This window comes from Elgaria multicarinata, chromosome 5 (genome assembly GCF_023053635.1).
Source record: "Elgaria multicarinata webbii isolate HBS135686 ecotype San Diego chromosome 5, rElgMul1.1.pri, whole genome shotgun sequence".
In the NCBI taxonomy this organism is placed as follows: domain Eukaryota; kingdom Metazoa; phylum Chordata; class Lepidosauria; order Squamata; family Anguidae; genus Elgaria; species Elgaria multicarinata.
The window spans coordinates 67,227,768-67,239,868 of record NC_086175.1 but is presented as its reverse complement, the minus strand read 5'-3'; the positions used below and the strand labels follow the sequence as shown (position 1 = coordinate 67,239,868).

The window sequence follows — 12,101 nt, the reverse complement described above, 5'->3', positions numbered from 1 at the left end:
TGGTCAATTATTTAATGATTGTGACTTGTAAAAGTTCAGTAATTTTAGTAACTATTCTAGTGGTATAATATTTTATTTACACAGCTTTGTGGTTTTTAACTAAATGTCAGGAGGATTTTGTCTTTTCAGCCACACTGTGTGCTACTTGCCTCAAAGGAAAATTCAGCACCTGTAAAGCTTGGTGGCTTTGGCGTTGCTATTCAATTAGGGGAATCAGGACTCGTTGCTGGAGGTAAGAATTGATTGTCTGTCTTTCATACTCTGTGCTCAGAATTTTTTAAAAAATGGATTAGGCGAAACTTGTTAAGGTTGGTTTAGGATGAGCAAAGAAAACAGGTTGTTACAGAAACACATGAACAATCTAGCTGTACCTTCAGCATTCTGCAGATGGTCACCAAAATATAACCTATATGGAATAAAAACTGTCAGAAATATGTGGAATCTTAAATAATCAGCCAGTCACTCTATAGCCCTCAACTGTGTAAAAAGTAAGCAGAAATGTTTTCCATATATCTTCCAATTCCTGAGAAGTAAGTAATTCTTGTCTTACAAGCAGCATACACTTTCCAGAACCTAGTTCCTCCTTTGTGGGGAGGGAATTATCAAAAATATATTGCCTCCTTCCATCCAAACAATAGTTGTCTTGAGGAGGTGGAAGTGTATCACTCCCCACTCCTTTCAGCATCTTTTCATGCTGGTTGAGACAGCTGCTGTAGGTTTCACCACAGAAATGAATGATAGTTATTCACATGTGGAACAATATAAAGGCATGAACTTGAAGAGACTATTGGGCTGAGCGTTAATGGCTCCCTGCTTCAAGTGATCCCAGTGTCTGGAGTGGGGAAGCAGGTATTGTACCCTCTCAGCTTGCTGCTCAGCTCTTATATTTACTTCTATGTAACAAGATAGAACCAGTCCAGCCCTTATCTGCCTACCTCTTCTCTGGATTTTGCTCCTTGATCATACTGGGGGGGGGGGTGCAAAATGTCAGGAGTATGGTATACTAGTTGGGAACTGGGATAAAGAAAATATCCTACTTTACAGCATATGCAATATTGTCAAAATTTGTACATCATCTTGACAAAGATGCTGTGAGGAACCTCAGTTACCAAAATGCAGGCAACTAATATACTATCATTTTGGTATGAATCAGTGAACATCTGTCAATTTGAAATTTTAATTAGTATTTCTGTGCCACAAACTTAAATTTGTAGGATTCTCTCTACAAAAGCTGATTAATTTCTGTTTTTGTGTTTTCTTCAGGACGGGTAGGAACACCCCATTTTATGGCCCCAGAAGTAGTAAAAAGAGAACCTTATGGAAAGCCTGTAGATGTGTGGGGCTGTGGAGTGATCCTTTTTATTCTGCTTAGTGGTTGTTTGCCTTTTTATGGAACAAAAGAAAGATTATTTGAAGGCATTATCAAAGGAAAATACAAGGTAAGAAAAGTGCTGCAACTTTGGAAAAATTCACTTGCTTATTTGACTTTATAGTTTTATTTTTAAAAACCCCAATTACCATGTTGGTGAGTCAGCAAAGCTAATCTGCTTTATGGGTATTTTAGGGTTGCATGACTTTATTCATGTTTGCTAAGCTCTGATTGGATTTTAATAAGCCTCCTCCTCTTGCTTTTTGTGCAGTATTGTTTGCTATACATTACCAGGGTGTGGACATTCTTTTTGCAAATACTGACCCTGTTAAATGGGTCAGAGTTTAATATCCTGGAGATTTAATTTGGAATCCATTTGAAATTCCCTTTTTGGGATCCACTACAATGAGACAATCTTGCCCCTCCTTTGTTCTGGGCTGACTTGTGCTCAGTTTTCATGGAGGTTACCTGCTTCTAATGCCTTAGAACCCAGCTTTGGAAAACTGACTTTTAATTATCAGAAACAGAGTAACTAAGCCTATACATAATGTCCAGGAACACAGAGAGCTTGCCTTTATCTAAATTTAGATTTGTTTTCTTTTATGTTTGCTTTTTGATGTCCTAACTAATAAACCTATGTTATGAAAGGGAACATATACCTATAGATTTAAACTTTTTGTGCCTACCTACAGTTAAATGTAGTGTGCTGTGCTGTGCTATGCTCATAAATATATCTTTCAGTTTATGTGTGAAATGGAAGTTCCTCTAAATGCCTAGAAGGCTAGAAGCAAGCCTGTTTCTGTGGTAGGAACTGAGAACAACCATATTTATTATTTATTTATTTTGGTGACATTAAAATGTTTGGAATTGTCTGAAAGGGCAAGGAGGTTTGTTTATTTATTTATTTATTGCATTTTTATACCGCCCAATAGCTGAAACTCCCTGGGTGGTTCACAAAAATTAAAACCATTCATAGTATAATACTAACAGTATAAAAACATGATATACAGTGCAGTATAAAAGCACAACTAGGATAAAATCAACAGCAGTGCAGATTTTAGTTAGTTAGTAAAAAACCAAAAAAAATCACTCCTTCACCCCAGGATAGGTACTCTTATAGATCAGTAACTGGTTAAAAAACACAAAGCGAAGAGTAAAATAATTAGTCAGTTCTCACAATGGAGGGCTGTAAATGGTATTGAGAGTGGTGATTTTTAACTTGGTTGTAAATAACGAGTAAAGGGTGAGCAGTGAAGTGGAACATGAAGGATCCATTTATTTATAATGGCTCATTGTTCTTAATAGACATACCCTCTATGAATGTGGCCTATTTAATCCTTTCAAAAGCCATGTAAGCCAAGGAGCCATCAACACATCTTGTGGCAGTGAGTTCCATAAGTTAACTCTGTATTGTATGGAATACTTTCTCTTCTGTACTGAAGCTACTGCTCATCTGTTTCATTGTTTGATCTTGAGATCTTGTACTATACATCTCCACACAATCATGGGACAGAATTAGTTGTTGCTAGGACACTGCCCCCCCTCCCCCATATGAGAAGGGGTACAGTCTTATCTTAGACTTTCCCTGCCCAGCTCCCAGGCTGCAATGAAGGACTTAGGCTCAAGAGAACCTCAAAATCTCAGTGGAAAATGGGCATGTCCCAGAGTGCCTAGTGAGCTTAGGGGGTGGGAATGGGGGATCTGCAGTTGTGCTGAATTTTGGAGGTAATCTGAGCACCTTGGAAGTGCAGCATAGCTGCATGGACAAATCTCCCCTCCCCAGCTTCAAGCATAGGTAAGCAGCTGGGGCTTGTTACACTCATCAATTTATTTATTTATTACATTTTTATACCGCCCAATAGCCGAAGCTCCCTGGACTGCCGTTTCACAAAAATTAAAACCATTTAGTATAAAACAAACAATATAAAAACATGACATAAAATGCAATATAAAAGCACAACCACAAATGGGTGAAGAGTACCCACTGTGAAAAGAATGGTGAGTGAATTTGTAGACCCATGTCCATCCTTAGTCATTGTTTTCTTGTTGCATTTACATGTTGCAATTTAGGTGTACACTTCAAATGCCTAAAAAAATGTCTTGAGTCTCTGGATAAGTGCCAAAGCTTTCAAATGAGGCTTTCTGACTTGGCAGTGGCACTGGGAGCCTTTTTACTTGAGTTAATCTGTTATGGTTTTTGTAAGAACTTAAACCGGGCCTTTTAAAATGTCTGTGAAATAAAAAAAACATTTCAAGGTTCGAACCAAAGCAACCGTATTTACTTTCTCACTGCTTTGTTTATTTGTTTTTCTAATTATGATAAAGTCATTTTACTGAAAGCCATATAACAGTCATCTACATAGTCCTCTCTCATAATATGGTGACAGCCCCTTAATGTTGAGTTTATTGCATTAAATCACAATCAGATAAATAAGATCATTTTAAAAACGGAGTTTGGGGGAAGTGGGAGCTGTCCTAGAGAGGCCACAGTTTCCTCACCACTGTGGAGCTCTTCGTTTGTAGAAACCATGAAGCAGCTGGAGACCATCACAGTTTCCATGTTACTGTGGTTACACCAAAAAAAGAAATAAATCCAGTTTCAGGTTTACTGTTTTCTTCATGGCTGACACTTAGTGAAAACTCCTAGTACCTGTTTTCAAAGCCACAGCGGTACTGGTTGGAAAGTTGTGGTGCTTTCTTTAAATAACCAAACACAAAGCACTCTTTTCTATAAAGTGGTTTTAAACCATTCTTAATACAATGCTTTGCAAGGTATTCCCTTTCCCCTCTATCTGTAGCTTGCTAATTTATTTATTACTATATTTTGGATAGAATTAAATGACCTTTACTTAAATGGAATTATTTTGGATGAAATTAAATTATCTTTACTTAATTCTCCTGACTTTGCAGGAATAGTGGGTACATGCAATATATTTAGGAGATTGGAATCAGCAGATGTGGCAGTGTGCTCAGGAGGAAGCAGTTCTATTGAGTAATAAAGTGCCATTTTAAGCACTGTATTCTGATGAGTGAAAGACGTTGCAATAATTTCCCTTTTTGTATAAAGTTGTACATATATAAATGTCTACCCAATGTACATACACATTATTTGTTAATTTGTTTAGTCACTTTTGGTCTTTAGAGAACATTTTAAAAACATGTTTTAACTTAAGAGACAAGCAAGTAAAACATTATACTGAGTGACTCATCTGTGTAGTTAAAGCAAAGTAAGATAGCCTTTTAAGTCTTTAATGGAAATTTTAGAACGAATTATTTTATTAAAAAAAAATTTTTCCTGAAATTTCAAGGTGTTGTTGCTTTTTTAAATGAAGTGTACTTCTCCACTCATGGGTGCTCTAGAACACCCCATCTGAAGTGTCTTGTTTTTTAAAGAAGGTGAAGCACCTGTGGGGCAGTTTCATTGCATGCATTTGCATGTGGTGTTAAGCTCTTACTGCTGAGATGGAAGTTGGCTATTTTGCAGTAAATAGACAAAAATATTGTTAAATATAATTTTAAAATGGTATTTAACAGCACAATTACATTTTGCGATTATATTGTTCAGAAAATTATGCTTTTCAGAGAATTTAATTACTTTCATCTTGGGGGGAAAACGAGGAATTCAACTGGTGGATTATTAATTTGATTGGTCCAGTCCCAACAAAAGAAGTCTGCACAATTATCAAATCCTTATGTAGATCTGTCTACAATGCAAGCACCAGAAGCAAAGATCCATGTCATACACTTAGGCTTAATTTACTTTTGTTGACCTAGATGAATCCTAGGCAATGGAGCCATATCTCTGAAAGTGCCAAAGATCTGGTACGACGCATGCTTATGCTGGACCCTGCTGAAAGAATAACCGTTTATGAGGCACTCAACCATCCCTGGCTGAAGGTAAACTGTACAAATGGTATGAAAGATCAAAGATCCTCCACTTCTGTTACCTTTCATAAACATATTCAAGGTTGTTGCTAACGTATGTCTTGATATCATGCCCACAGATACAAACCTTTTATTTTGGCAGGTCAGCTATGCCTTGACAATTACACAAGAAGTAAAAATTCAGTAAATAAAGCTTTCCCCTTCATTGCAGGATGATGATGATGATGATGATGATGATGATGATGCATGATGTTTTACAATTAATGAAAGAAACAGCCCCTACCATAAGGGGTTTACAATCTAGAAATCTACATGGGAAACAACCAAGGAAGGGAAATTAACTTGGCCATTTCTATTAGATCCTCTATGACTACTTGTCTTTTTAATAGCTAAATGTACAGTCGTGTGAAAAAGAAAGTACACCCTCTTGGAATTGTATGATTTTACATATCAGGACATAATAACAATAATCTGTTCCTTAGTAGGTCTAAAAATTAGGTAAATACAACCTCAGATGAACAACAACACATGACATATTACACCGTGTCATGATTTATTGAACAGAAATAAAGCCCAAATGGAGAAGCCATGTGTGAAAAAGTAAGTACACCCTTACTGCTTCCATAGGAATTAAGATGCTAAGCAGCAGACAGGTGCTGCTAATCAAATGTCCGTGATTAATTGATCATCAGCAAGTATGACCACCTCTATAAAAGCCAAAGTTTTTTTTCAGTTTGCTGGTCTGGAGCATCCAGGTGTGTGTTAACACAATGCAAAGGAGGAAAGACATCTGCAATGATCTTAGAGAAGCAATTGCTGCTGCCCATCAATCTGGGAAGGGTTATAAGGCCATTTCCAAACAATTTTAAGTCCATCATTCTATAGTGAGAAAGATGATTCAAAAGTGGAAAACATTCAAGACTGTTGCCAAACTTCCCAGGAGAGGACGTCCCAGCAAAATCACCCCAAGGTCAGACCGTGCAATGCTCAGAGAAATTGCAGAAAACCCAAGGGTTACATCTCAGACTCTACAGGCCTCAGTGAGCATGTTAAATGTTAAAGTTCATGACAGTACAATTAGAAAAAGACTGAACAAGTATGGTTTGTTTGGAAGGGTTGCCAGGAGAAAGCCTCTTCTCTCTAAAAAGAACGTGGCAGCACAGCTTAGGTTTGCAAAGTTGCATCTGAACAAACCACAAGACTTCTGGAACAATGTCCTTTTGACAGACGAGACCAAAGTGGAGATGTTTGGCCATAATGCACAGCGCCACGTTTGGCGAAAACCAAACACAGCATATCAGCACAAACACCTCGTACCAGCTGTCAAGCACGGTTGTGGAGGGATGATGATTTGGGCTTGTTTTGCAGCCACAGGACCTGGGAACCTTGCAGTCATTGAGTTGACCATGAACTCCTCTGTATACCAAAGTATTCTAGAGTCAAATGTGAGGCCATCTGTCCGACAGCTAAAGCTTGGCCGAAATTGGGTCATGCAACAGGACAATGATCCCAAGCACACCGGCAAATCTACAACAGAATGGCTGAAAAAGAAAAGAATCAAGGTGTTGCAATGGCCCAGTCAAAGTCCAGACCTCAACCCGATTGAAATGCTGTGGCAGGACCTTAAGAGAGCTGTGCATAAACAAATGCCCTCAAACCTCAATGAACTGAAGCAACGTTGTAAAGAAGAGTGGGCCAAAATTCCTCCACAACGATGTGAGAGACTGATAAAGTCATACAGAAAACGATTACTTCAAGTTATTGCTGCTAAAGGTGGTTCTACAAGCTATTGAATCATAAGGTGTACTTACTTTTTCACACATGGCTTCTCCATTTTGTCTTTATTTCTGTTCAGTAAATCATGACACGGTGTAATATGTCATGTGTTGTTGTTCATCTGAGGTTGTATTTACCTAATTTTTAGACCTGCTAAGGAACAGATGATTGTTATTATGTCCTGTTATGTAAAATTATACAATTCCAAGAGGGTGTACTTTCTTTTTCACACAACTGTATGCTCAGCCCTTTTGTACATAACTTTGGGTGTGCTGGAATGGTCTATTGACTGCAATAACATTTGTTGTTGTTGTCCTCAATCTAGAAATATACATGGGAAACAACCAAGGAAGGAAAATGAAAGGGAAGAAGGGATAAATGGGAGTTAACCCTCAATTCCCCCCTTTTTTCAATTATCCATCATTCAGTTTCTAATCATGACTAATCGGAAGCCTTTGGGAAGCTTGCAAGTAGAACACAATATTAAGCCATGCTTTGTTCTATATTAACTTGGTAATCAGAGGTACACAGCTTCTATAACTTTCAGGACTAATATCCATTGATAGATATCCTTCAGAAATGAAGATGATGGCATAATAAGGTTGGTTTAGGATTAGACAGGCTATGCATTTAACAAAGATACAATCAAGCATGAAATGTAGCTGAGCGTGCAATCCTATACTCCCATTGCACTATTGGAAATTGTTTTGTTTCTTTTATTTATGTGTTCATTTCTTTAATCAATTTTACAACTCTTTATCTTCAATAGGAAATAGCCAGCAACCATAAAAAATAGCAAATAGCATAGAAACAACTCATAAATTACCAAACACGCCAAAACAGAAGAAAGTGGCATGACCAATTTAAACAAAAAAACATAACCTTATCAGATGCAGTAAAAGAAAAAAGAAATATAGTCCACATTGTCAGCTGTAGATGATCAGTCCCCGCAATGTTCAGTTGTCTCTCAAAGGTCTCCTCCAAATGTCAAGTCTTCACCACTCCTTGGAAGATACCCAGGGATGTGGTCTAAATCACCAGATGGGGTGGGCATAGTGTTTTGTCAGAAGTCTACAAAACTATCCTTAATTCTGTTCTGTATATCTATAATTTCCATATCCGTGTTCTTAGCCTTCTGACAACAAGTAAAAAAAATGTTATTTCAGAGGGCATTTGGGGTCCTCCAAGTTGCTGATCTGAAATTTATGTTTTTTCTGGTGTTGTGCTACAGCACTTTGCATTTTTATTTGTGTCTACCAGCAGGTTTTTAAGTTTTTGCTATTTGATTATGAGCTGCATCAAGGTGCTCCAGCACAAGATGGCAGGATACAAATATCTTAATGAATAAACCTTTTCCTTAAAACTTCAGAGCCATGCTCAAATTGGAAAGAAATCATTCTTTTGAGGGTTTTTATTTGAATGTGCCCCTTAGCTAGTAACTTGCTTATAACTCATATGGAATACAATTAAGTGACACTAATTAATCACTTCCATTATTTTATTTGTAGGAACGTGATCGCTATGCATACAAGATTCACCTTCCAGAAACTGTGGAACAGCTGAGGAAATTCAATGCAAGAAGGAAATTGAAGGTAAAAGAGAAACAGGCCAGCTATTTCTATTAAAATAAATCAAAACATGTTCAAAAGCAGTTAGTGATTTGCCTTATATGCACTTTTTGTTGAAAAAGCATCTTCATGAAAGTCTTTTGATAGCCAAACAATTTTGATTTTTTTAATCCAGAGAATAAGAAAAAACAGCAACAGTAAAAGCCATATGTATCAATGCATTATATGTCACAGAAACCACTAATTGCAATATTATTCTGAACATAGTGTGTGTGTGGGTCTGGGCAGACTCCCCCTCTGATTCCTTTCCACCGTGGTGATTCCTTTCCACAAGCAGTGGGCCGTACCAGTTGCATTGCGCAAGCAGCCCCACACCACTTATGCAAGGGAGATTGAGTGCTTCCAATTGGAAGCCCCAAAACCAGAGTTTCTACTCATTTCAGGTTGCCCCAGAAGTGCTAAATCATTGTTGCACAAGCAGTAAGGGCCGTTTGCACAACGCAATTGGTGGGGTGTAAAAGAATCAGCGGGGGCATAAGTGCCTCTTGGATTCTGCCCTCTGTGTGTGTTTGTATGTATGTATATACTCACTATGTACATGTGAAGAGAGAGAGAGAGATTTGAATTCTTCAAAATGTATTTCCCTGAGTCATATGGAGGGTATTTTTATTTATTTATTTATTTATTTATTTATTTATATAGCACCATCAATGTACATGGTGCTGTACAGATTACACAGTAAATAGCAAGACCCTGCCGCATAGGCTTACAATCTAATAAAGTTGTAGTAAACAATAAGGAGGTAAAGAGAATGCAAACAGGCACAGGGAAGTATAAACAGGCACTGGGTAGGGTGAAGCTGACAGTATAGGGTCAGAACAAACTCAATATTTAAAAGCTATAGGGAAAAGAAAAGTTTTTAGCTGAGTTTTAAAAGCTGTGATTGAGTTTGTAGTTCTCAAGTGTTCTGGAAGAGCGTTCCAGGCATAAGGGGCAGCAGAAGAAAAAGGACGAAGCCGAGTAAGGGAAGTAGAGGCCCTTGGGCAGGCGAGAAGCATGGCATCAGAGGAGCAGAGAGCACGGGGCAATAGTGTGAGATGAGAGAGGAGAGATAGGCAGGAGCTAGACCGTGAAAAGCTTTGAAGGTCAACAGGAGAAGTTTATATTGTTCTTCATCTCAGGAAGACACTTTCTCCTGGAGCTTCTAAGCAGGGTCCTCGTATAAACTTTACTCTCCAGCAGGAGGAGCTGTCCTATCTCCCAGAGAAGAATAAAGGGAGAAAAAGGAATTTTGCTATAGGAAACAAAAGTAAAATTAAGTTGTTGGCTGAAGCTCTATAGAGCTTTAGCCAGACCCAGCTGTTCTGGGCCATAGGGCATCTCCTCCCCCTGTAGAAATAAAGTTTAGATGTGGAGCCTGTTTACAAGCTCCAGAAAGAAGCGCCTTCCCAAGGCAGAGAATACCTTCAGTGCGACTTTAGAAAACTGTGTTTTTGCGGTTTTGGAATATTTATATATCTCTTTCAACAAAAATGGCAAAGCTGTTTCAATACTTATAAAAGACAGCTTACAGACATGTTTCAGTGGAATGTTTACAATCTCAGTGAGTGCAGCTTTTCACATGTTAATATTTCATTCTCAAACAAAGGAACAGACCCTCACCTTATGCCTGATTGTCTTTAAGAGCCAAAGCCCCTGGAGGTACCCCTCCACCCCCCAGACTAAACTCAGGAAAAATCAGATAAGAACTAGTGCTGGACTGCTCCTGCCTCATGATGGCTCTGGAAGTCTTGGCTTTGTTCTACCAGGCTTAGATTCTTCACTCCCATTTGTTTCTCCCACTGCTCCCAAATTAGGTGGAAGACCTGTTTCCAAAGGGTCATGTCTAAGCACTTATCCAAGTTGCTTTACAAATGCCTGAAAGATCAGGGCCATAGGCATTTTGGTTTCATCTTCAAGTATGTACTTCCCCTACATTAATTGGTGGTTGCAGCATCTCAAGGAAAAAGGTTAGCAGAGCAGGATGGCTAAAAACGTAATTATGGGGAGTATATTGAATCTAATTGCATGGCTCAGTGTCAATATTAGATATCAATATTTTATATAGGAGCAAATGTACACACCTTCTAAACCACTTGCAAGAAGACAAATAGCTGTTGGATAGGATTTCCAGGTACATTGCACAGCCACTCTGCTCAATTATCTCAGCCTCTGCATCAACCATCTCTCTTAGAATTAACCAGTCTATTTTATTTATTTCTCCTATGCCAAACTCTTAGCATATCATTAGGGTTGATTTTGATCTGTATTTCAGCCTAAACATTGGCATATGGGGCTATCTCCTAAATCTTAAGGAATTAGATTTGGCTGTTCCTTTGTAGGTTCATATGACAGTGATTTCTACACATGATGCAGTCCAGAGTTGTCGGCTAGACCATTTTCAAATGCAGGCATTTTTGAAAGTTTATTCATGTGAAAAGTTCCCTTTATTTAGCAAACTAGCACATGCTATCTGAAGTGGAACAGCTCAGTTTTCTGCCGGTTCGGGCCAACGATTCATTCCGTGTAAAGTGTAGATGGGCTTTCAGTTAGAGAAGTTGCTTTCAATGTCATACAAAGTGGAAACACTTTTTGACACAGTAGTCCTGCCCATGTTCTCCTAAAGACACCAGCATCCTTCTCCGTGCTTGTTAGCTGACTATTTATCTGTATCAGAGGTTATTCATGGCACAGAGAAAAGAAGAAAAGAATTTCCTGTAGCTAGTGTGTTTAAGTGGTCAGTGGCCATCTATAATAGGGTGGCTTGCGTGAGAAGCCACCAACAGACACTTTCCATGGTAGTTGCAAGGACTGAGCAACAAATCATTCACTCAGCTCTGGACGTATGCATTCTATTCAGATGTCCTCTCAAGAGGAACTGGAAAAAGTATTAGCTATCTTATAGATGTTTAAAATCACAAGAGTTGGCACATATCCACTTGAAGAGCAGTTACAGGCAAGCAACTTCTTTTTACTGGTGAGTAAATTCTAGATCCTTCTGATTCATCTCTACTCTTTAAATAATAATGGCTTGACAATCTAGAGTGATTTAGAATATTTGAGGCACCATTACTGATATGCATTTTGTAATTTGACGTTGTTGTTTTTATTATTTATTAGGGTGCAGTACTAGCAGCAGTATCAAGCCACAAGTTCAATTCTTTCTATGGTGATCCCCCTGAAGAATTGCCAGACTTCTCTGAAGACCCTACCTCCTCAGGTATTACCATTGAAAGCATTTTAATCTATCACACACATTTTTACATTAATACTGACTTTAGATATAGACCTAAGTTTTTAGCTGGACAACTTCTGTTTAATTTGATTTATATTTTTATAATTGCTTAAATGTTTTTAGGGAGATATGTGAAAAAATATTAGTGTTTTTTATTTTTATGAAAACTTTGTATTACCGTTTATCTGTTTTTATATGCCCAAACAAATCAACCTGGAGATGAGTTCAT

General features: G+C 38.0%; 1 protein-coding gene across 9 annotated transcripts in view; it reads left to right on the top strand.

The window, feature by feature from the left end:
• Nucleotides 1–12,101, top strand: part of CASK (calcium/calmodulin dependent serine protein kinase) — a 171,894-nt gene that overhangs the window by 84,307 nt on the left and 75,486 nt on the right. For all 9 annotated transcript variants that reach the window (XM_063126548.1, XM_063126546.1, XM_063126543.1 and 6 more), the window contains exons 6-10: nt 130–232; nt 1,264–1,439; nt 5,144–5,266; nt 8,539–8,622; nt 11,758–11,857. In XM_063126548.1, coding sequence (XP_062982618.1) covers nt 130–232; nt 1,264–1,439; nt 5,144–5,266; nt 8,539–8,622; nt 11,758–11,857 — 586 coding nt within the window. The remainder of the gene's footprint in view (nt 1–129; nt 233–1,263; nt 1,440–5,143; nt 5,267–8,538; nt 8,623–11,757; nt 11,858–12,101) is intronic.